Source organism: Buteo buteo, chromosome Z, assembly GCF_964188355.1.
Source record: "Buteo buteo chromosome Z, bButBut1.hap1.1, whole genome shotgun sequence".
Taxonomy (NCBI): domain Eukaryota; kingdom Metazoa; phylum Chordata; class Aves; order Accipitriformes; family Accipitridae; genus Buteo; species Buteo buteo.
The window spans coordinates 15,301,689-15,327,580 of NC_134204.1; the positions used below are offsets into that span (position 1 = coordinate 15,301,689).

The 25,892-nt window shown below is 39.4% G+C and overlaps 1 protein-coding gene across 2 annotated transcripts; it reads right to left on the minus strand.

Annotated features, from left to right (window-relative positions):
• Positions 1-1,507: 1,507 nt before the first annotated feature.
• On the minus strand, positions 1,508-24,117 carry C9 (complement C9). Of its 2 annotated transcripts, none has more exons than XM_075019975.1 (11): positions 24,012-24,117; positions 17,713-17,830; positions 16,913-17,060; positions 15,384-15,531; positions 13,567-13,705; positions 12,143-12,361; positions 9,510-9,750; positions 7,995-8,123; positions 5,763-5,941; positions 3,589-3,768; positions 1,508-1,682 (listed from the first exon to the last, which is right to left on the minus strand). In XM_075019975.1, exons 1-11 carry the CDS (start codon positions 24,095-24,097, stop codon positions 1,593-1,595), a joined length of 1,677 nt encoding a protein of 558 aa, XP_074876076.1. In that variant the 5' UTR covers positions 24,098-24,117; the 3' UTR covers positions 1,508-1,592. The 2 variants fall into 2 exon arrangements, with proteins under 2 accessions (XP_074876076.1, XP_074876075.1); XM_075019974.1 differs by lacking the exon at positions 1,508-1,682 and adding an exon at positions 4,606-4,834.
• Positions 24,118-25,892: the final 1,775 nt, after the last annotated feature.

The window sequence follows — 25,892 nt, forward strand, 5'->3', positions numbered from 1 at the left end:
TCACATTGAGGGTTAAATCTCAGACTATGGTAGGTTTCCCTAGGCCTGTTCTCTTTTTTTACTTTTTTTTTAACCAGGAGTGTTTGCCTATGCAGCTCTTGAGGAATTGCTCTGTCTGCTAGGGATTTCCTGATACCTGGTAGCTCTGCTCTTGATGAAGGTTCCTGCTGTTCTCACAGTGAGGCAGTAACATCAGATCTTCCACCAAGAGCAGCTTTATTTCAGGTGCACAGTGCAGCAAAGTACATAAGTGTCAGGTCTGAGGCTTTCTGAAATGTCCCAGGAAGACTTCAGGGATGCCAGGTGCATATGTGCTACGTCCATTGAGAAAATCCTGTGTTTGCACTTGGGAGCATTAATTAGTGGAAGCCTATTTCCACTTCTGTGATGTGAAGGGAACTGTTCATGTTGGCAGGAACCAGTGAAAGGCCTTTTTAGGTCTGCCTTTGTAGCACAGGGTATGATTCACTTTCTTTGGTCATCAGTGCACTTTCACTTTTTGAATGCTCTCCTACCACAGGTGCCTGGGAAACAGTTCTCTCTCCTGCTTTCTTTTGTGATGTTTGGTCTTTGGTACTTCAAGTCTTCAGGGTCACTTGGGGTGGGCAGGAAGCAGGTAAAGAAGCTTCCAGGGGACTCTTCCAGACCTGGACTGCAAGTATGCAAGGGACTGATCTCATTGATCTGATGGCTTTTACCATTCCTGTGTTTCCAAACCACTCAGCTCTCATATACCCTTGTTCTTAACTTTTTAAAAGAAATCTGTTTTCTTGTATCTTGCTTCCATGTGGATCTTCTGGTGTCTAGTAGAATAGCTAAGATGACATTAATACTTTTTCCTCAACAGGGACACTAATTTCTTTTCATTTTCTCAATTTAGCTGCCTTTTCCCATGAAAATTCTTTGAGAACTATCCTTCTCCCCACCCCAAACAAATTTTCCAGTAATTGTCCACTAGTTTCAAAAGTCACTGAGGAAGACTGACAGGTAGGTGCAATGACAGTACAATTGCCTCAACCTTGTTTCCTTTGGAAGTTTTGCTAAAAATATGGATGGTAATGTAACAACTGTTCTATCCCTTTGTAACGTGCCTCTGATTTCATATAAAAACCTTAACACACTGACATAGACAAGATATAACGTCAGGCTATTCAGCAAATGTTGGGAGGAGCAAGAGCAGTAACTCTAGTAAAGCTGCAGGTCTTCATAAACATAGTGGTGATTCAGGGCATGAATTACATGTAAGATGTGGGGTTGGCAATAAATCCACGAGGGCATTTTGCTGAAGATAATGACTCTCCCAGGTTCTTTACTAATAATATACCATCAATCAGCTGAAGTTGTATACATTATTCTGATAATCATGCTGGATTTGAATTCTTGAAAATCAGTTTGAAAACATACTACAAAGAATTATGAAAAAGAGGATACCATTACACTGTTGACTAACAAAGATAGATAATGCATGCTATAATGAAGGCCAAAGACATATAAAAGATGGACCACACCCACTGCATCAGCTCATCTCTGTTAAGATGTTTATTGGTGTATTACTTTGTTTTGATTAGCAATCATTTAAGCTGCAGGTGCTTTTAAGTCATGGCATTCCATTGCTCTTGGATAGCCAGATGGCCAGTAGAAACTGTGATTTGTAGAATCGGTTTGGAATCCATTATTGTTTTCTAAAAAAGGAGAAAAAATAGTGAAGAATTGATAGAAGGTAGTAGCTACAACTTATACATTTTTCAAAATTTAAGTGAAATAGTACTCTTATGGCTCACCAAGAACATGATTTCAATATGTCTCAAGTATGACTGTAATGTAAAATTATTCTAATGAAGAATGAATCAAAACACATACTGTGATTTTCAGAAGACTTAAATATCTGACTTCTGCTGGAAAAGTGAGACTCAACATGTCTGAGGTGTCAGGAGCCAATTTTTTTAACAGAGCTTTTACTATGCCATAGCAGAGGAAACATATCTGAATATGTATGTATCATGAATCAACATCGTGGTATTTGCTGTCATGGCTGAATAGAAACATGTCAATGAAAAATTTGTGTCAGTGCACAAATAAAATTAAGCTGTTTATGAGATTTTTTATAAAATAAGACCAACTTCACTGGATCAATCAAAGACTAACTTGATACTCTGTTTTTAACGAGGGGACAATAGCACCAACCTAAAGAATGTCCATGAGTAGGGAAACGCATAGAAATACTTGCCCAGAATACTTTCCCATCCTGCCAAAATTGATGCTTCAGAGGTTTCCTGAGCAAGCATGATTATCTACATGTTTGAGAACCTTTCATCAATTTGCATTGAGGTTTTTAAAATGCATATTTACTTTTGGTATGGCCACTGTGTGAAGGACCAGTCTTCAGTCTGTTTTGAATCTGCCACTTGCTAGTTTTATTTAATTTCGCTTATTTCTTATACTTGTCTTCCTCATATTACTCTTGATTTTCCAGCTCTGTATCATATTTTTCTCTCAATTTTCTCTCTTCCACCTTTGGAATAACTTAGGGAATAAGTAACTTTGGTGGCCTTGAGATGCAGTGCTATACGAAGCAGTTTGTAATTCCCTGCTGTAGGGCTAGATGGCCATGAGTGCTGTTATGTCTTGCTGGCCATGCTTTCTGCAGGGTGCTTCAGAAGTAGAGTATTAGGTGTAGCTGAACTCTACTGAAGCTGAGAGAGAGCAGGCATAATAGAAGTCTGATACATATTTTTGGTGCAGGTAGAAGTCATGTTGCAAGACTTACCATCAGGGTGTTTCACTGAGGAAACATTCAAAATCCTTCCCCTATCTTGCCACCTCTTTTCTTCTTGTGGCCTCCCAGAAGAGAAGGAACTTACGGTAACATGTTAAGCATAAAACCCAAACACTTCCTCTTGGGCCTGAAAACTCTTACTGTTACATCCAAGTAGCATGCAAGCTTCTTGTTCTCAGCACATGAAGAAAGTTGAGACCACTTTGCCATTTTATGGACAAAAGCATCCATCCTCAAAATCCTGCTTATTTTTTTGTTTTATTTTGCAGTATTATACTGAAAATTTTTTAAAAATGACAAATCCATGTAGCTAGACATTTTCTTAAACTATTTTTTTTTCCAAGCTAAAAGTTTCAAAACTGCTGTAACAGTAGCTTTGTTGGATTTAAGCATTCTGTTTATCAAGTAAGAGAATTCAGACTCCCAAACTGACTTTATATTTTGTTTCTGCAAAATACATCTCTTTCCCTCTCCCTAAGACATAATTTTTTTGATGGAGAGTCTGACTGGAGATGAAATCTGGATTTTAAGAGGTGGATTTTCAGTCTGTTCTTATCCAGAATTCCATTTTACTCTTGAGTTCTGTGATATAACATTACTTGTCAAGACATTCAAATACAAATCTCACCATTCACAAATTCAAGTGACAAGGTAGCTGTTTTTAAAAGCTGTATCAAGTCACAGATTTAAATGAAACATGCAAGTGGATTTACCCATCACTTCTTCAACTGTGTCACTGAAATACTCCAAATATTGGCTGAGCATTTATTCTAAACAGCGGTAACTTATTAGTACTTAGAGAGGCTGCTTACCTGTTTTTCAGCAGCATAACTATTTTGCTTCTCCACAGGGCCGTTTTTCAATGCTTTCTCCCTGGCATGGTCTGCCATCAGGTTCTGGTGTAGGATTATTACACTGGCGAGTTCGAGTGCTTTCTCCATTGACGCAGGTGGACCAGGCGCTCCAACAGCTCCAGCCTCCATCAGTGACAACTGGTATTAAGACACCATACTAGGATTAGTCCAGCACCTCTCTGTCTTCTGTGCAGTGACAGAGAGATAAATTAGAGCTTTTTACTTGGCACTTTTGAGGGTGGACAAGGTAGACCATGATTCAATTCTTACGTTACCAGTTGTGGTGACTCTGCAGATCACTGCAGCCTACAGCATACAACCCATCACACAGATTTGGCTTTTGAAACTGCTCTTGTCAGCAGCACTGCTTAAGAGCTCAGAGGTTTCAACATTTTTGTCACCCTTGGAAGCTGCCCAAGTATCAAGTTCTAAGGCCCATTTTGGGCACCTATGTTTTAAAAACTTGGCCATAGAGAATGAATTTACTGCACACTGAATTTTTTACATGTTGTGGAACTGCATTCATCTTCTTCTTCTTCCCCTTTGTGGACCAATCCGATATTAAGCTAGCAGAGTAATTATGAAATGTGATCATGTGTTAGCAAACACAGTGCTTTTGCAGCAAACTGAAGACAAAACAACTTATGATGTGGTGAGATTGCTTTTGCCTGAAATCAGTTTACCATTACTGCACCATGCTTCAATAATGCTCCTATTTACTTTCATGAACTTGGGGTATCGTTCCAAGACACAACAATCTATGTGGGACAATGAACTCTAAATTAGAATGCCCTCTTTATAGAAAGAACCCAGTAACTTATGCTAACTTCCACACCATATAACCATGAAGTTTGACAGCAGTAGGTATAAGGGAGTACTATGATATCTTTCTGTCCTTATGAAGGCTCATTTTGTCAGCATATTGTTCACAATAAAAAATATGCTTATTTTAGTCTGTCTGGGGTGTTTACTAACCTTTAACTAATGTAGATTTGGGAATCTGACAAGCAATTCCCTTAAAGTAGCTTGAGCACATGCATGTACAGGCCCCATCTACCAGCACAAGGGTGCCTCCATTTTTGCAGGGTTCACATTTGCACACACTGTATTCAGTAACGTAGTCTTCAATTGCTCTTTCCAAATTTTGTTTCTTTAAATACGCGTTTCTCATCTTAACTGGAACAAGTGTATGTATTGGAGAAGGCTGTAGAAGAAAAAAGCCCATGCATAACAGACTTTCCTGAAGTTCTGAATCCTTTTGATACACCCATCACTCAAGTAAGCATCTGAATAAACTATCAAGGTTGTGGCAGTGTGCTCCACCCGCTGCCCCTGCTTAAGCCATAACCAGCAGTGGGGGTTGTGATGGCTGCATCCAGCTTACCCTGGATTTCGGGGGACAGGTGGCAGCATGGTAGCCAAGGGCTGCTTGGAACAGTGACCCAGACATCTTACCACTATGCAAATACGACTGTAAGTCAATCATCTTACTTTATAAATAGTGGACAGCCAGCCTGGGGCCCGTTGAGCTCTCCTGCACAGCAGTGGGCTGCACGGCAGGATCTCCCCTTGAGTAGGGACACCTCACGAGGTTACTCCTTGAGGTTGAGAGATTTCTTGCCGCAACTTATTCTTGGTAAGTGATTAATAGCATGCTAAACTTTGAAATCTTAGCTAAGTGATATAAACGATTGATTGCACATATATAATCCTTTAGACATAAACCGTTGAGCAAGTCTGTGACTAGGAGTGGATCCAGCTGCACCTAGACTCCTTTCTTTGAGAAGGAGTTCAGAAAGCAAGGGGGTCCTTTCGAACCTCATGACTCAATGGGACGGTCTCCCTGACAGTTTTTTCTGATCCTGTTCTCTATGCAGTAAATGCTCAAACATACCTTGCCATCAAATCTTGTTAAACCACTGTCACATTTACCATTGAACTTTGTTAACTCACTGTTTTACATCAATAAAGTACACTGTTGCTTCTGTCTTATGAGTGAAGTGCATGACTCCATTCGTGATAAAAATGAAGAAAATACCTGCAAGTTCATGATAAACTTGCAGTCTCACCTCCATCTTAGAACAAAAGCTTTCAAACTGTAAGAGCCACAGCTCTGAAGAAGTTGTACTTACCCGTTGCTGTATCACTACTGGAGCATCAACCAAAGACTTAGCCCACTGTATGTAATCCTCTACATCAACCATTTTGGATCCTCGCAGTAACATTTCTTTTATTTTAACTGAAAAATCAATTGTCCCTCCATCAACGAAGGAGATAACATCATCAATGACAGCGTCATCCTTAAGTTCTGCTGCAGAAAGAAAGAAGAGAGGATGAAGAAAGTTGGATGTCCATGCATCTTGAAGAACAATTGTCTTTTTAGCACAAGTCCACCTCTATAAATTGACTATAGAGAGAAGAACCCTTCACTCACTGATTGTGGTGGAATTCAATCTTTCTTTGCTCATACCTCTTATATGGGAGGAAATCTTCTATTTTGCATTTAAATTAGAAAACCCTATATCTGAAAGGAAAGAAGGGGTAGGGCAAAATGACAGATATCATGGAGATCGTAGCTTTTTGATAACAAGCCAAAGATAATATGAGTAATGCTACTGTCTCACATGAGCTGAACCAGAAAAGGGCAGGAATTAGACTAGTAGGAGGTTTTGCTTCATAACTAAAACACAGGAAGAGAGCACTGAAAAGAATTGCCTCTTCTGTGCTCAGTAGTAAATCTCCTTGCCTTTTGCAATTTTTAGGTCATGTGATAGAAAAGTAATTTCCAGACACACAAAGGAGCAGAGAGGAACAATGACAGGCAGGGGAACACAAGTAGCTTAATAAGAGAAAGGAAGCCCCTGCCTTGATTCCTCCCAGGCCTGTCCCAGCAGAGCTATTAGCCCTACAGGATGGGGCTGAGGATGAATGAACAGCAAGATGAGTCAATGGAAAGGCTCTCTGGATGCAAAGAAGGGCACTTCGGGATTGCACAAACTTAAAATACTTAGAGAGTGTTTAGGGGAGTACCGTTGAAGAGGTAAGGGGGGGATCAAGGTGGCTTTGGGAGGAACAATCATGTGAAGGTAGAGGGATAAAAGCAAAAAAGGGGATTGATTGCATATAGAAAAGTGGCTGAGCAGTGAGCTTGTCTGCTGCATACTGTCCTTGATCAGTGCAGTCTGTCCTGGCCTACCATTAAATTCCATTTCTAACTATTTTCCTGGGTGAGGGGACTCTATTCCTTGTGCATGTGTGTGTATGGAGATCTGTATGCCAGCAACTAGAATTGGACAATGGCTGATAGGGACCTGGTATTTGTGGTGCCAGTAACTGGAACGAGTGAGTATACGTGTGTCAGTGTGTGATCACTAGCAAATATCAAGCCAGACTAGGAGGTGAATAGGGTAAGTGGCTTGGGAGCCAAGTATCAAAATGGGTGTTAGTCCGGCCTAGATATCTACATCTCTAGAGTCTAGAGTGAGACAACTGGAGGAGTTGGCTACTGGAGTGACCAGGGTATTTAGGCCAAATACTGGAGAAACCACAGGGTCTTGAGGTTGACTGACACCTGTTTGCATGTGAGTGTGTGTCTGTGCAGGGCAACTGGAGATAAGAGGATCCAAGGACCAACTGCTGGGTAGACTGCGCACCTAGGGCCAGTCACTGGAGGCATCCATAGTGTGTGTGGGGGTGTGTGTGTTGGTGTGCATCAGGTGGTCTGTACCAGCAATGGGACTGGAGCTGTGGTCCTTGGGGTGTTGTATATCTGGGTGCCAGTAACAAGGGAGACTAAGGATCCAGTTGCTGGTTCAGCTGAATGTCTAAGGTTAGCTGCTGGAGGGATCTGTGTTGGCTATATATGTATATTGAGGAGGGGCTGAAATATCTGACAGTTGTGTTGCCTGCAGAGACTATCAGCTCTAGATGACCCTGCTTGAGCAGGGGATTTGGACAAGATGGCCTCCAGAGGACCGTCCTGACCTCAACCACTCTGTGATTCTGTGATATTTCACACTAACAGACTTTCACCCTGATCAGACAGAGACAAGAACAGGATGAAGCCACTGGTGCTGTTTGTGTTTGCCTGAGTGCTGTGCTTTTGTGTATATTGATTTGTGTGGCTAGCAATGTGTGTATGTGTCTATTTGTTAGGTAAGTATGTTTGTGTGTGTGTGCACCTACTGGCAACACATGCTCAGCCTGGCTTGGTCTAGGAGCATGGAAGTATGGCAGCCTCACCTCTGCTTATCTACCAGATTTGTCCTTTCCCTAACAGCAATAGCTATATTGGTTATAAAAAGGGAAAAACTTGGTATTTTGCCTTAAGGAAAAGATGTAATGTAAAATACAGATATACTTACACTTGTCCTTCACATGAATCTTTTCACATTTACCACCCTCAATATTAACATCGGCATGTAAGTCTTCATACGCAATATTGACACCTAAGTGGTAGCCGAGGCATCTTTTCACATCTTCTACAGTGATACCTAGAAGTGGAAATAATTAGGTGATTAGAGGGATTGTATGACTATAAATAATGTGATACTATTATTCTTGGAGAATAAATTTCAGGGCTATTGGACATGTTTATGACTTTCTTCTTCCCATTTATCTCCTGCATTTTCCTCTTCCACAAAATGAATGTGAGGATGATTGTATCTGAAGCCCCTGCACAGAGGCAGGTGAGATCTACAGTGATTAGGAAAATACCAAAACCTTCCAAAAACTGATTTCTATTTTCCTTGATCTAGCTAAAACCAGATGTCCCTCTAGGGACCACTCTTTCCATATATTCTATTGGAATTCTGTCTCAGCTGCTTATCATTTGGTCTTTTTATGTGCTAAATTGTTCAATCCTCCCAGTCTCTGTCACCCAGCCTCACACATGTTTCTCCACTCCTTTTCCCCATAAAGTTAATTAAGGCCACTAATCTCTTACAAGTGCTCTATTCTCATAATTTCTAATCCTCCTCTATCCGCTACTGCCTCCAACACTACTTTTTATTTATTAAACTCAAACATATAATCTGGAACTTCACTTTTGTGTTCAGAAAAAATTTTGCTTAAGATTGGTACTTAAAAAAAATTCAGCACCACATTATCCAGGGGCTGAACAGAGTAATAGTGGGATACGTAAGTGACAGCTTTGCCCTATATCCCTTTGCACAGTCTGAATATCTGATAGTAATATTGGTGGTGGTGCTGCATGCATCAGGTACTTATTTTCTGATCTCCAAAATCAGCATAAGAATTACTTTTTCTAACTTTATTCTAGAATGATACTTTTAATCCATCACAAAACCACATATATCTGAACTGCACATGAAGGAGGATTAAATTGCTACTTTCCTATTTTAACCAGAGCAAGGAAAATTCCAGGGTGAATGTTAAAATCTATAAAACCAGTTTCAACACACTCAAGTGCACTGTGTGATTTCTAGGAAGTTCTTCAATTTATTCCTTATTTTTTGCCACTACCATACTTGTAGAGCAATTGTACCCCAAGAAGGTACCAACTAGCAAATTTGATTTAAGGTTTAGGCAGATTTTCTAGGCATTGGGGATCTCTTGTGAATCATGTCACACCAATTAGTATTGCTAGCATTCTGAAGAGGTTTGTTTAAGATTTTTTTTCTTAGTTACAGACTTAAAATACAGACTTCAAATAATTCTGGAAGTGACAAAGGCTGACTCTCATCTCTGTTGAACTCATGCAATTCTGTAATGTCACTGGTGTGCCACAAGTGGCACACCCTGAAATGTGCTGTTCTCAGTAGTGCTCCATATACACAAATCTATCCTCATACTTCTCTTTGCATGACTGGAGATTGGTGATAATCTGCATAACACAGCAAGGCCAACAGAATGCATACCTGTTCGAGACATAGCGTAATTATCCAGCACGTACACAAGTTCATATTTTCCTCCTACAGTTCCAGAGACTGCATAGTGGGTTCCATAATCTTCTAGGAATTTGAAATATTCCCCCTTATCATATTCAGCAGGCAGCAAGTTTAGATCATCAAGGAAACTATCTGTGAGACGGACATCACGACTCCTCATTTGGAATCTTCCCAGCTGAATCTTTCCTTTTACATGCAGAAAGGTTTGGTTCTAAATGCAGGGGGAAGAAAGCAGATGAAAGTGCCCTTCTGGTATGAAGCACAGCAGGAAAATCTGTTCTATTTTGCTTACAGGGAAACACAGCACCATTAAACATGGCATTCAATATAGCGTTTTGGAACAGGGACAAACTTGTTCAAATTGAAAGTTCTCCAATTTAAACTGAGGAAGTTGCAAGAGATTTAGATCATTTCAGTTCTTTCAGTTTTGCAGAACTCTCCCCTTACTAATTTCAGCAAGCCCTTTGTGATCTATTTGACAACAAGGTCTTCTCTTTAAGTACAATATTTACTGAAGGTGCCTCTCTGACTTTCCTAACATTGAAAAGTAATTCCATATGGTTTGCTAGATAACAGAAGCTGCCCACTGAGGTCAGCCGGAGTTTTGTCTTTGTTTATAGTCAGAGCAGAACTAAGTTCTCTCTTTTATTGGAACACTTCTCTGTTATTAGACTGTCAGGAGGAACAGCACAGCTCCAATTAAAAACAAAAAACCCAAAATAACATTGTAAAATGAAAATTAATTAGGAAAAATTTGCTTTGAGGCCTTTGACCCATACCGACATACTAACTCTAGATTTAGCGACTGATATTTTCATAAATTACACTGCAGATGGTTTTATATCATAATCTAATCTAGGACCTAGCTGCTGCCCGTAACACATGACATCTTGTGAAATAGTTGCACTTAAGACTCTAAGCAAACACATGCCTTCCAAACCCCATTATTATCTGCAGTACTTATGTGACTCCCTTAACAGTAGTGCCTAATAGGAGGTACGTAAAAGGGATTTTGCAACTGACCATCACGTTAGTTGGCACTATTTAAAGAATCTTAAACTGCTGACTAGGATGCTGCTTGGGACTGGCAGAAATCTTCAGGCATCTAAATCTCTGTGAAGAAATTTTTGTAGGTGGAAATATTCCCACCATCCAGCATGTACAAATTCCCTTACCCTCTGGGCTTCTCCTGGCTTTAACTTGCAGGTGAGCCCTGGAGGGTTCTCGACCAGGGACTGCCACTGCAGCAATGCGAGTTTACGGTGATAGACCTCTACCAGTGACAGATCACAACTCATTTTCTGAACTGATTTCCAAGCAAGAATTTGAGGCCAAAACTCCTATCACAAGCCACTAGACTATGAGCAGCCTCTAAGACACCCTGAGCTACAGAACTTGATCTTTCAGGTCTGTGGAGATGAATGCTTTGAGATTTAAATAGTCCATTTCCATCCCAAGAAAACTCATACCAATACAAAGTCAGTGCTGTATGTCAGCTTCTTGTCATAGTACAGACCTTTCTCTTCAGCATTATTTTAATTAATCAGTTATAAAAGTTATCTTAGTTTTCCTTTATATCCATTTGATCTCCAGAGCTCTGAAGGGGTCCTGGATAACAAGGCTGACAAGAAACTTGAAAGATTTAATTAGTTGAGGCAGATATATTCTTCTCCGCATGTGGTGCATTTCAGCAATATGGAATTGATGTACCTTGTACATGACGGCATGTCGCAATCACAGACTTCGGTGAATACGGTGGGAAAGGGTATATGACCCACTAGCACCCAGCTGCTGGATTAGGCCACAGTGTCTAGCATGTCTAGTATCACTTTTTGTGGTCTCTCTTTGACCTCATTAGATGTTAAGGCTACTTCTTTATTAGTAAATAAAATGGGATAGGGCCTTTCCTCTGTCTCAAAGGACAGGTAGAGAGGTATGGCTTGTGTGCATTTCCAAAATAGGCTTGCTTTCTCCAGACTGCCTACTGGGAACATTCCCTTCAAACATGCTGCAGGGGACCACAGGATAGGCATTGCTTATGAGAACATGAGAGCTGGTACATACCAAAATCATGGCAGTGTGCTAGTGAAACTATGGATTATTGTGTGCCAGTGCTAATGCCCATGCCTCTTAGCCTAGGGTAGTTTATTACTACAGATATACCTGAATGGCTGAGATCTGACCTTTCAGTTATTATTCTGCACGTCTATTTTGTCTTTACCTAGCATGGGCCTGCTCAGTGGCAATTTCTATCCCAGGACTTGACCTAATTTGCCCCCATTGCACTAGATCAGAGCTGCTCTCTAATCAAGATAAGATCAGAGATATTTGGCCCTTTCTCACAATCAAGCCCATGTTGAAGATGAGGGTGGTTGCTAGTCAAGGATAAACAGTGGGAAAATGAATCTATATTTGGTTACTCTTTGGCCACATCTGAAATCTTAACCCTAGTATTACCACTATTTCTTTTTTCATGCATAAATTGCAGAAAAGCAGCAGGCAACTCAAATACTGAGAAAGGTTAATATTGTGTTATTCTAACACTGTAAATTTTACTGTTTGTAAAATAGTTGCGTTAAACTCTTTAGCTTGATTAAACTTACCCTTTCTGTGGAGCTTTTCAGGATAGAGCTTAAACTTGAATTCTTGTTATAGTGATACTTGAACTTTTGTTCTAAACCATTTTTGTTACTTCCTTCAGTAGGTGTGTATTTCAAAGATAGGTCAGCATTAAAGTGTTTTTGTTTTTCTATATAAACTTCCCGTAACATTTTTACACGGTCATGGTAGAACACAGATGTGAAGGTTTTGTCTGCTTTTGTCTTAGAAAAGATAATGAAAAGGTTGTATGAGAGAACAAAACAGGCATTAATAGAAAAATCTACAGAGCACTTTAAAGTGGTATGTTTTACATAGTGTAGCAATACATTTTCTTACAGCTCTTTTTTCTTTCAAAAGAAAATAAGTGGAAATGCCACCCCTTCCCCAAATCACCTCATCTGGATCAGCTCAGTCATTCAAAACTAAACAGAAAAGTTCAGAGTCAATACTTCAGTGAGTGTTAAATCTCAGCATGTAACATTTTCAAAGTAATTTATGTGTGTTAACAGTTCCTTTACATGTAAGGACCAGTAGTCTCCATATCCTTCCTAGAATGCAAACAAGATTTGCTAATAGGTTCTGACATCTGAAATGAATCAAAATTATGATTTTGCTTTCTTTTCTTATCGCAGGCAATAGCTAATTCAGAATACCTATTTCAGTGTTGTTTATTTTTGTATACTTTAACAGAACATAAGAGTTCTAGTAACGGGAAATGGTTATGCATCAAAATAAAAAATGAACAATGATGCCTGGGTCAGATATACTCATTTTGGGAAGGATCTGGTTTAAATTGTCATTGTTCTATGGACTTCCTACTTACAGTGATAGGCAAAGCATTTGGTAAGCAAAATACTGCTTTGATTTCTAAAAGGCATCTGACATTGATGTTTCTAAGATCATCAACATTTTTGGTGTTCATACCTCACTGGAAGTCATAGACTGAATCTCAAAAGCCTATAAGATTATTTTTTTCAGTGGGACAGAGAAGGTCATCACTCATAAGAAAGCCCAAGCAGGACCAGAGTACCATAATATTATTCCTGCCTTTTTATCAGTGTCTTTTGTGTGTCCTTGAAAAAGTAGCTTGATTGCTGTTCTGCCCAGTAAAAGTTAGCTATCATATTCCTTTCTGTGCTTCTCCTGTTCATCTCATCCACTTACATTGTAAACATTCCAGAAAGACAGTTTCATTTACTGGGTATGGGTGCAGCAATGAACATGTGGGAATTTATCTGGTACAACTGAGCTTAACTGCTAAAGCAAATGATAATATAGCCTGTTTCCCTCTGGACTTTATCAAAACCTTGATGCTAAAAAACTGCTGCTGCCTGACTCAAGAGATATGCAGAGTCTTCCAAGAGGATGTCAGGATTCATCATTCAGTTAAACACATCCTAGTTCATACAGAAGGATTTAGACTTACATCGTAATTGAGAACACCCACGTTCCATGGCTTGCGGTAGTATGTCCGCGTGTTTCCGTCACGCACCCTTTCACAAAGACCATTGAAAAAGTCATTGTCAAATGGGCTGGCCATTGGCTGCATCCCTAGAATATTGATTCTACAACAGAAATACAGGAGATGTTACACTTCAGGAAAGGAGGTGTCAGCACCTATAGCCTGTAGACAATGATGTTATGACTGGAAAAGACAGATTCTGTAAGAGATGGAGATTATAACTGTGGAACCCAATCTTGCTTCATCCACAGCAGCATGAGCATGCCTCATCTCTTGTGGTCTTCTTATTTGTGTAATGGAGATAACCATACCTCTTTTGTAAAGCACTTTAAGGGCCACACATGAGAAATAAACAAATAAAAGTAGATATTAAACATCAAACACAGTGAGAACTTTAGGAATAAAAGGGTGTAAAAACCATTTCTTCTTGACCAATGTATCTGTGAGAAAGCATTCCTTATAGGTTTGAAGGGGACATCTCTACAGCTACTTTTAACCTGGGTTTTTTTCATATCTTATATTAGTTTGCTGGTAGGAACTTTGGTATCAAGTGTATACCAGATCCCTCAAATCTGTAGAAGGAATATACAGCTACTCCTAGCATTGTCTTTTCTACCAGGGAGTGACCTGGCGGAGTAATAGAATTCCCTGAAGCAGAGGAGAGGAAATCTGAACCACTACAAATCCAGAAAAGTTGGCATATCGACTGCATATCTCTATGCATTTATGTACAAATGTACAACAGATACTTTGAAAAATAACTGCTCCTTGGAGGATTCTATATCCTTTTTTTTTGCCTTCCTGTGTCTGTTTCAAAGATTTGAATTTTTTTCAGCATTTCCAATATTTACGTCTGATACATGTCCATATACCCATCTCAGTGCAGAAGTGGTTATCAATTCATCAAAGTTGCCAGCATCACTACTGCACATCTGTACATTTTCTCATGGAAGATTTTAGTAATAGATTATAATAGAAATAATAAAGAAGTTACTTCTAAAAATGCCTAAGTACCTGGCTTACTTCCCCATGCTACAAGAGCAGCAGTTTTGCTCTTGTGCAGTAATACTATTATCAAAATTAAATGAAAAGAATGCATCCTTTTCATTTAAACACAAGGTGGTGCTCTAGTATACCTTTATTTTCATTTGTCCAGTTTGGATAGCTGCCTTCTAACTCGATTTGTAGATAAACAATGTGTCACACTTTCTTCTTGTTTGAAAAGAAAGAAATCCAGCAGGGTATGAGAACAGAAAGATTAATCTTTGACTTAGATTAATGAGGAAAACTACTGTGAACAACAAAGATCTGGGAAGTGGAGAATGCAATACTGGAAAAAAGCTGCAGGCAGAGTGTTGCAGTAAGTCATCCCATTGTATAAATAATCAAGATACGTTTTCTCCCTTTTAGACAGGCATGTTAGTAAAGTAATTGGGAATGACTGATTCGTTATGAAATATCACTTGAAACATATCTATAAGCTTTAGATTTAAATAATAAATATTGTAAGTATTTTCCTGTAATTAATTCATGATTCTGTGTATTAACGTAATAATTGATTTATACCGTCTGTAGAAATATTTTATCCTCTGCAAGTATACAAAATAAAGCAGTAGTTAGGTGTTCTTCCAAAAGCTACATAGCATTTCTGAATACAAATGTGAACACAATTCAGATTCCACTTTTGGGAATGCCAGTTTGACCCAGTGTTTTCAGCTGGCTTTGGAGACAGTCCTAGACTCTTCACAAGGTGCAGTAGTACTTTTTCATTCATTACATACCCTTGCCCTGCAGTCCTGCCAATTTCAGAGACATCAATATCATGGTTATGGCATGGTGATCGTGGGTTGGATTCACAGTTATCTTCATCAGAAAAGTCTCCACAGTCATTATCTGCATTACACACAAGTCGTCGCTTTATACATCGACCTAATCAAAGAATAAAACATTGAATGAATGCTTTTTTTTCCAAGATGGACTTTAAATAACACCCCCAGCTACTCTTTATTGAGATCTTCCTCTTTGTATAGTTCTATTATTGCCAGGAGCAATTCATGTCCTACACCGTGCCTCTTTCAAATGAAAAAACCCAACACTACTATATTTATTTATGAGTTTACTAGGATGGCTAAGGAAAGTAAGTGACAGGAGAACTACTGTAATTTGCAGAAGTTTGTTACTCCCTATGATTTTTTCTATATTAACCTTTGATTATTAGTGTTGGGGGTTTTTAAACTTGTATTAAGAAAGCACAGGAAAATATTAATTCAATATCAACAAAGAATTATTTCTAAATTGTTTAAATTGTTGCCATTGGACTGTATTATTTGGACACTCTAGTGTCCAAAACCATAGCGATTTGTGTTCTAAAGCAACAGCGAAGTAGTAATTCTCCTGAGGTTGCGTATTACAGGTTTTACAAAGACTGATTTTTTTCTACGGGAGTTAAAGATTTTGGGTAAATTTAGCCTTAGCATAATAAAACAACGCTTGTTGGTATCAACTGCCTCACCTCTAAGTGCCTCACAGTGGCTGTGAACTAGTAGTTAAACACATACTTTCTAATTTTTCTTTCTCTACTTGCACATCACTGTATCAGAGTTAAAGACAATATTGACAGTGGTTTGGGACTCAAAATTCACTTACCGTCTTTCCTTTTCTGTTTTGACTAGTTTTATTACCATTAAATTTTCCTATTTTCTTTTGATTCACGATGAATCGTGAACATTATGTTCATTCATATGCCATGCACATATCACTTTACAAATTTACATCTTACTTTGGATCTAGAGGCATTCTGGTCTCCAGCTAGCATCTATCATACATACCACTTCAGTCGGTAAAACTCCCTATCCTTTTTGTTAAAATTCCTTCTGTCCTAGTTTTATGCAATGATTTTTCATAACACAGTGATTCTGTAGCAGGTGGAGCAGTTATGCTAGGAGAAAGGACACTCATAGTATGGTCAAATTTTAACCGTGGAGTAGAAATTACAAGAGAAGAATTTAAACTAGATGTAAATTGTAATGGGAGGTGAGAAGAATGTACCCATTCTCAAGCATTTCTTGTGCTGTGGTTTTGGCATTGTGGCTTTGCAACCACCTGTCTACACACTAGGGACTCTCTTTAAACCCTAACAATAAGGTGCTGCTTCAGGAAATGATCCCCAACTAGAAAAGCACTGAAGCGTATCTCTCTTTTTGTGTATGTATTTTGTCTTCAATGGAAACTGATTCAGCTTCACAGAACTAAGTAAATGTGGTTTCCTGAGTTACTGCATAACTCACTATGGCACAAAACCAAAACCTACCAGAATTGCATTCAAAGTCAGTACCACAGTCTGGTTCTGGTTCTTCAGGACAGACTTGGCTGGTTTTACAGCTTTGTGTGTCTCCTAAGGTCTCCAGGCATGGTCTTCCATCAAACTGTCCGAATCTTTCAATACGTCTAGAGCGAAACTTGAAGGATAAATAACACTATTAACATTGTTTAGAGGGAAAAGAGAACTACCAGAACTGAAGGATTTCCAGCTTAACTTAGAACTTTTCAAGATGAAGCATATTAGGTGAATTTTTTTGTTGAAAATGCATTGGCACAGCTCATGGTATAAAAGTGTACAGGAACACTGAATTAATAATAATGTCTTAGCAAGTATGTAGAGATGCTTATTTTTCACTATGTAGTTTATTTCACTATTTTCAATCCAGAGAGGAAATGCTTCATATATATCTTGTAAGCTTTCAAACCTTTCATTTTTTTGAAGTCTCATAAGAAGAACTCCCCTAAGAAAATAAAAATCTGCTTTGAAAAAAAATTGCTTTTTATTTAAGAAGGGAAAATGTGTTGAAAAATAATGTTCTTAATAGAAACATCCACATGGCCAAAATAGATAATTTCTATCAACAAAACACTTTGAATGAGAACACTTGACTAGTTTTGGTCATCTGGGTGTAGTCTCCTCTTACTCTTATGGCATCAGATCTGAAATGATCAAATCATGAACATACAATATTAAAAGTTGCAATCTGATATTGTCCCATAACCAAAAAGCAGACAGATGATGTCCCATTAGTTGTGGCTTTGGACCACAGACTTCCAACTGTAGCTTACCCTTTGGTAGGTGCAGGGGTCACAGGGTCCCCACGCATTCCAGCTGCTCAGCTTACAATCTATTGGAGATGGAGCATTCAGTTCTCTTGTTCCCCTGTGGAAAGCTTTTTCTGAAGAGCTGTGAAAGAAAACATTCCAGTACAGTCCTGGGCAGTACGCTAAAATCACATGTCAGTTTGTGTTTAAGCATAGACCAATTTTGGATTTTGGAAGCATCCTCAAGCCACTTTCTGCTTCATTTTCACAGCAGTACTTGGTAGTTAGATGTATAAAGAGCTCCCTAATCTTAAATCCTTTGGTGGTTTAAAATTACATTAAAAAAACTTTGAAGACTTAATAAGCCAGCTCTTTTCCCCCTTTTTAGATCTTTGTGTTTACTCCTGCTTTTTTGGTGGATCATGTTATTGGAGGATCAAACAATAATACACAGAAAACATCTTCAGTTCCCCTATTCAGACAGTGGCTGCGTTCCCCGTATTTAAAGCTGAAGACAAAGCAGCACATCTCAAGTAGACGTAGTACCTCAGTACATCTTTGTGATTTTTTAGCTTATTAACTTTAATGGGGTTGCCCTTAGTTCTAGATAAAAGTTTAAATGTTTTCCTGAGTTGAAAGAAGGCTCATAAATAAAGATACTATTTGCCAATAGGCTAACTTATATAGTTGGAAAAAACAGGCAAGTGTTTAGCTATCTAAGTATTCTTCAGCTTGCCAAGTTGAATATTTTGCCAGTTAGGTCTATATTTTCTAAAGTGACTCTTCATTTTGGTGCTGAGTTTTAAATATATGAAACTCCTGTCTCTCAGTAAGTGAAATGCCATCACTTCATAGAAATCGAGTTTCTTTAAAGCACCCACAGTTCAACATTAAAAACTGATGCACCGTAGGATGACTTGTTAATTTTAAAAACCAAGGCCAATAGCTTACTGGTGACCTTGTCTTCACAGGTAACAATGCTGGAAAGCAAAGGAATGGAGGAGCATTGAAGTCTGACTTGCCTGGTTTGCTCTCTGGAATTGATTACAATTTGGCCTTACATGCTGAATATTCATCCACCACGAAGCAATTCTCTCTATGCACATCTCCAGGTTAATGCTATTGCCTCTGCTCTACAATGGGACCTTCTTTGCTGAGCCCAGCTAGTTGGCACATGTAAGAAACTGAAAGACTTAATGTCTCAAACATTGTGGTGGGGCAAGTTCTGCTTAATGAACTCTGCATAACAAGGAACACTGCCTAACAAGGAACCACAGGTGAAAATAAGCAGATCAGCACAGGACATCAGCAACAGGATGGGGAGGGCAGGCTGGATGGTGCACAGCTCCCTGTTCTGAGGCGCTGAGCGGGGCAGCTCACCATGCATGGCCAAAGATCAAACAGTGGTCATATCTGCAGGGAAGGAGAATTTCCTCCCTAAATGACCCCCAAGCCCACCGACCCATCTCCTAAAGGTTCTGAAGGCACAAACCATGCACGACACCCAATTAGCTGAGTGAGTTTGAGTGCCCACCTGAAGGAGGGGCAAGGAGATGATAAAAGGACACAAACTGAAGCCCGCCACACATACGGCCACTGGAACTGGACCTCCAGGCTGACTGGACCAATGCTAGACCCAGGACTGGTGAATTCTTTCTCTCCTTTTCCTCTCTCTGTCTCACTCTCTCTTTCTCCTTTTCCACAATCCCTACACCTCATCCCTTTAAGTCATAAACCGCTGACCAAGTCTGGGACTAGGAGTGGATCCAGCCACCCCTGGGCTCTTCTCTGAGGAGGAGTCTAGAAAGCAAGGGGGTCTGCTCTGAACCTCGGGACTCAACGGGAGGGATCTCCTTCTTCCCTGAATTGACGTATATGGTTACCACAGGTTACACGGGTCACTGAGGTTGCTCCATGCCAGTTCCTGTTAAGAGAATCCCCGCCACCTGCTGTTAATGCCTTCCAAGTTCAGTTTGCTTCTGCTGTGAATAAAATGTTTTAACTGACCATTTGGTGTCATTTCACCTTAATTTAGCCTGGGGGAGTTCTGAATTCACCAGAACCCCTCCCTGGTCTGTCCAGCCCAGGTCACAACAGCAGATCTGCAGCTCCTGCAGTGTGATGTATGGGCTTTCATTGGAGGCAGGGCCTTGCCCTCCACCCTTTGACCCCATTCCCTTGCACAAATATTTCAGGAGTCCAAACAGATATAACCTGATTCCACAAGATTGAGAAACCTGCAGTTTGGACAAGAAAGATATACCAGTTGGTTCAGCTTTCTGGTGATATTTGTTGTATGTTCAGGTTACATACATAGTAAGTTGTTACGAGAGACCCTAAATCGACCTGTGTCTCTTTCCAGTTATTGAATCTTAAACAGCTCAGGGATCACAGCGTTGTTGTGCAACCTTTTATATACTCATCTGACCCTGACTGGCTCTGATGGCTCAGACTTTCCCCTGTCACACACACCAGCAGTAAACACGCACCACTGCTGCTGGAAGTATCTGCATCATGCACTCCCACTGTCTTGCCTGCTACTCCTAAACAACTCTCTTCCCAGAAGTCTCCTGACTTCAAGGGAGGGCCTGCAGTGAATGGATCCTTGGCTGAGGATCTTGCTTTTAACAGGTGGGATTCTGAAAAAAAGGAAACAGCAAAAAGCACAAATATGCCCAATATCTATGGACAGCAGAAATAAGATAGAGAATCGAGAATTCTCTCCATACAAAGGGGACCTCCCAAACACTTCGCTGGTAGGGAAGTGTGAAGTCTTGTTGTGTGCCTGGCACCAGGAATTTGGGTACCTCATAGACGATGCAGATCCAACCTTGTGAAAAGTCCATTTTACGCAGAATTCCCTTTCACTAATTCTCCGGTGCACTCCGAGCACCTAAATCAATAACCCACTGGTTGGCAGCTGAAAGCACTGGGAACTTGGGAGATGGCATTGAATACCTGCCTTGTTCTCACACTTTTCCCTGAGCCAGCTTTAATGATCACTATCAGGAACAGGGTAATAGATCAGCTGTCTCTTTGCTCTGACCCAGAAAGACTGCGATTAGATTAATCATGTTACTTTTAATTTGAGCCTTTTCTTCTACTTTCATATGCCCACTTAAGGGCCAGCTTTCTTTCTCCAGTGCTGCTGAGGTTTACAGATCCCAAAACACTCTTCAAGGTATATTTCAACTATTGGCTAAGCATGTGTGCTTACATACATCAGAATTATACTTCAGCCTGGGAACTAATACAGTTTTTTGAAATTACAAATCCAGTTTAAGTTGCACTGCAGTCACACTTGCCCTGTGCTATATTAAGGTTTATAACTCAAAAATAAGAAAGAAAAAGAAGTATACAGCATCTCTTACAAACTTCTACAGAAAAGGCTACGTCCTAGAAGGTAGTTATATAGAAGATGGAGGCACCAAGCAGAAATTGCTTCAGGGGAAATGGAATCTAAATATAAAAACCAAACAAACAAACCCAAAACAAAACACCAAACCCCCCCAAACTCTACCATGAGAAAAATTAAACATTGTAATACGTTACCCATGGAAATGGTAAAATGTGCCTCACTGGAAATATTCAAGACTGACCGACAGGAGCCCTGGATAACCTAGTCTAAGGCTCTGCTTTGAAGAGAACATTGTACAAGATCTCCAGAGGTCCCTTCCAACCTAGATTTTTCAATGTATTCTACAGTTCTATGAAATTCTGCAAAGTTGTAATGTATTTGAAGTTTGTTGTAGCTGTCCAGCCTCTCCAAAGACAATTCCTTCACCTGTAATTAACTCATCTTACAAATACTTCATCAACACCACAGTTTACTGGAACTTCATAATAAGCAGGCAATGCTTTGAAAAGTTGCTGTACAGTATTCTATTAAATATTTTTCCAATACTCAGCATAACAGTAACATGAACAGAGGGAAGAAATCAAAATTGACTGGTCTTGCAAATGGATGAGGATCAGCTTGTTCCTTCCTTTATCTGGAAACATGACCTTTCCATCTCCTTACTGATGTAGGACTGTAAACCTCTGGGTAACAACATCTATTCTGGCATCTTGGGTTGAAGACTGACAGATTGTCCTTAAAGATAATAGGAGTGGGAACCCTTAGACAACAGACCTTAAAGATATATGGAGGCACCTAATAGGATTTCTAAAGGCGGATGGATATCTTATTCCTAGCAATTATCAGGTATTTAGGTACCGTAGAAGTTTACATTGAAATGCATTTCTAAACTTTTAAATTACCTTGAAAATGCAGCCAAAATCCCTTGCACAAAGTAAGAATGAACCATGAAAAGCAGTGTCTAGGAGGAATATCTTAAGGAGCTATCAGACTCAAGCTAGTACAGAGTCTAAAGAGTCTCCTAAAGGTTCCTATAAGTAATTATTTTGAGTCTAAAATAAAAATCCCAGGCAGGAGAGGCTGAGTTTAACGTTTCAATGCAAACGGAAATCTTGCCATCAACTGTCTGCCAACCAGAGTTGATGGTAGTCTTTGAGCTGCCTTTCAAGTAGCACAGGTTTTCACATAATCCCAACCGAGCAACTCCTGCAAGAATATTCATTCAGTGATGTACACACACGCATGATCCCCTTCCAGGTTAGTGTACAAGGTTCACATGATTTGCTGCAGATCTATCTTTAGGGTTTTGGATTTATTTGAAGTTAGAGAAGAAAAAAAAATCAGAAAAAGCTCACTGCAAACGAGTCTCATGAACGCTGAAACACCAACAATGCATCCACTATCCAGACTGATGTAGAAATTCAAAGAAACACATATGGAAAGAGCATTTTATTCAACATCACTGTTTAGAAAAAACAAAGATACTAGGAAAATTGGCAAGCCTGTAACCTCCACATTAAACCCAGGGAGAAAGGGTTACTGAAAAACCATGCTGAAACAGGAGATATTAAGTCACGCAATTTAAATAGGAGAGGAGATAAAAGCAGTTCATGAAGAATGTCACTGAAGGTGGCAGTTGGGGCAAGAACAATTGAAATACCTTCTCTGCTATCCATTATTGGGGAGGTTTGAGGGGCAGAAGAGTGGTCTTTGGAAAGGAAAAACCATTTCACTATCAGTACACAGAATTTCTTGCACCTTGTCTTGGATTGCACAATACACTCTGTATACCCTCAAGCCACACAGCTTAGGTGATTTGTTGTTGATCCATACTTCAAAACAAAGAGCTGTTTGGTTCATCAGTTACAAAACCGATGACTCAAGAAAAAGTCTTGGTTTGACAGTTAACACTGACCAAGAGAGAAAGCATGGCTCTCTTGAATTTAGAGACATGATAGCATCACATGAGGGCATAATTCTGCCAACTGTAGTTGCTAGCACCATCATGGAGCTGCATAGTCTTTGGTATGACGTGAAGTCAAGCTGCTGGCCCACATTGCCTGCTATGAACTATCTGTAATAATCATATCTTCTGGCTCAACTGTTTCTAACTGAATATATCAAACCTGTGCTTTAATAGGATCTGAATGCCAAAATAATAATAACCATCAAAACGTAAGAAGAGAGGGAAACAGCAATCTTTCTAGCTTTGAAGGCTGCTCTTCAAAGTCTGTGCAGGTATTTCAAGCAATAACAGGAGCAGCCACTCTCAGGCCTAGACACATGTGCAAGAGGCAATACTTTGTTGATCAGATAGTATTCACATGTCATCACAAAATGCTTCACATACTGCAATTTAAGTCTTGAAGCAGACTGACCCCAATTTATTCTTAATGTACATATATCTATTACAAGACTTACACTCTTTCACCACTTTGCACTAACCATTCTCATAAATGACACACAGACTAGGCAGCTCTATTTCTGCTAGTGTAGCTCTTCAGTTATTTTCACTTTTATAAGGACTAAGCCTTTAGTTCTCCTTCTTGTGATACCTACAGTGAAAAAACAAAGGCTATATTTCCAAAGAACTAGAAATAGGCAGTCTAGGAGACATGAAATAGGAATAGAAGTACTGTCAGCATGATTGTGCATCTTCAGAAAGAAACAGATTGAGATTAGATTATATTTTCTCACTCAGTGTGCAGTAGAAAACAATTGCCTGAGCTCCACCTCCCTGCAAGAACACAGCTTCAGTTGCCATCAGTCACTTTTATTGTGCCACGTACATCCAAAATAAATCAATAAACCATTTCTATTTGACTCTTTGAAATACAGCAAAAAGTAGTTTCCTTTTTCATTGGGTATCTGAGCAAGCTACCATTAGAAATATCTGCATTGGAGGTTTATGCTCTGTGATGGAGAAACAAAACAGAGTAGATTTCTGAAGACCAAGAACACTTACCTTCTGCTTTCCCCCCAAAGTGAGGCAGCCACCTCTAAATTGCATAGTATGGGTATAAGCTGCAGGATAACATGCATGCTTCTCATTTTGTAGCTGAATAGACAAGAATTGCCGACACTGAATTTGTAATTTCTTTATTTGTTCCTTTTGTTATTTATTACCAAGAGAACAAACAAAAAGCAGTGCTTACTAAACAGTGCCAATTACTGGCCAAAACTGCCTTATGGTATATGCTCTAAAGTCCACTTTGCAGAAAATTCCACTTTTTCCTGCATGGAGACTGGGAAATAGTGTAAAGTAGTTTCAAGATTAAAAACAAACCATTTTTGTTTACTAGTACCTTTTAAATATTGGAAAAACATTTTCTATTTAATTAGGGAACAGTTAACTGCCTAGTAAAAAGCAGTCATAGCAGTGACTCATGTGAGGAACAAGTAGTTCCTAAAGCAGAGCTGTTTACAAGAGCAATTTCAGCATCTAACATCTTTGGAATCCATCTTTGGAATAAAGTCCCAAGATTCTTTTTTCTTCTTCCCCCAGCCAATATAAAAGAACACCACACAATTTTTTGTTGTTTTGAAGGAACCTAAAACTCCTAGCTTTCATTGTCACCAAAACCCAAACCACAAGCTAGCTCTTTAGAAGGGCATTCCTATTCAGTGGTTTGCTGTAATCCTGATTTAAGGCATCATGTGCTATACACAGTCACAAGACAGAAGTAACTCAAATAATTCTTAACTGCTAAACAGCAGGGTAAGTATCTGGATGCAAGCTTAAAACAATCATCTAGTACAAGTATATTGCAAATTACTATGGGTTAGTAGAAAAAAATTAATTTTTTCTGCTCCCCCCTTTTTGTGGCAGGGAGAGGGAAGGGTGCAGAATAGGGCAGGAAATTTTTTCCCCTATTCAGTCCTTAATTTGGGATAATTTCATTTAAAGGAACTTAAATCTGATGCAGCCTTAGTCCAGCTTGATGAGTCCGGTTGCACTCAACTCATTTGTTGAGCAAGAATGCAAGACAAACACTTGTAATACTGTATTGTTTCATCATATCTGCTTCAACTGATGGTATATATACCACCACATTTCATGGTTCTTTAAAACAGACTAAATTAGAGCAAACAGCTATTCAAACTAAGCTAGCAGACCAGCAAGCATCTTTGGCCAGCCTGCAAGAGGTCCTGCTAACCAGCTCTTAGTGATCATTCCAACAGCTGTTTCAAAACTCCAGCATAGTAGGAATGTTAATTTTAGCTTGACCAGCAAATGGTCATTTAGACGCTTAACTCAAATGCTGGCAAACATATTCCTTCACTCAAGCACCAAGACAGTCAATTGCTTTTTTAGTTATAATAGTATCTTTGAGTACTAAATCACATGTTCCCATGCAGCCAAAAAAGTAAAAAAAAACCCCAACCCCCAAAAAAACCCCCAAAAACCAACCAACCAAAAAAACTACAGTGATCCTCTATGAAGCACCACAAGACCTATCTTTCAAGCTAGGTACCAACTCCCTTTCAAGGAGTTGTTTTCAGTCCTTCAACCATACAACTCAAACAGTATTAAAAGTAAGCAAACAAGCACCTGTTCTATTTATTCAGTGATAAAGCAGGCTGACAGCTACAGGTCTGTCTCCAGTACTAATGGCTAGTCTAAACCAGTAACTTTCTAAGGGATTTATTCTTTTTAGCTATCTGCATTAAAGGAGTTGTAAAATTTGTTCTGAACATGAGCTAAATGTTCTAATTAGTTTTCCCAGCATCAGTTTAGACCTTCTGCAAAGTTGGAATAGACAAGTCAAATTAATGAAACTTCTGACTGCAATGCAATTTAAGTATCCAGCTTCCATGGTCCTGCAGATGGGAGCAAGAAAGCATC

Coding starts and splice junctions, on each gene's coding strand:
- C9 (XM_075019974.1), bottom strand. CDS start 24,097: ATGAGAAGCATGCATGTTATCCTGCAGCTTATACCCATACTATGCAAT. Junction 9,751..12,142: donor TGAAAAGCTCCACAGAAAGG/GTAAGTTTAATC, acceptor CCCTGCATTTAG/AACCAAACCTTTCTGCATGT. Junction 8,124..9,509: donor TTACGCTATGTCTCGAACAG/GTATGCATTCTG, acceptor TTCCACTTCTAG/GTATCACTGTAGAAGATGTG.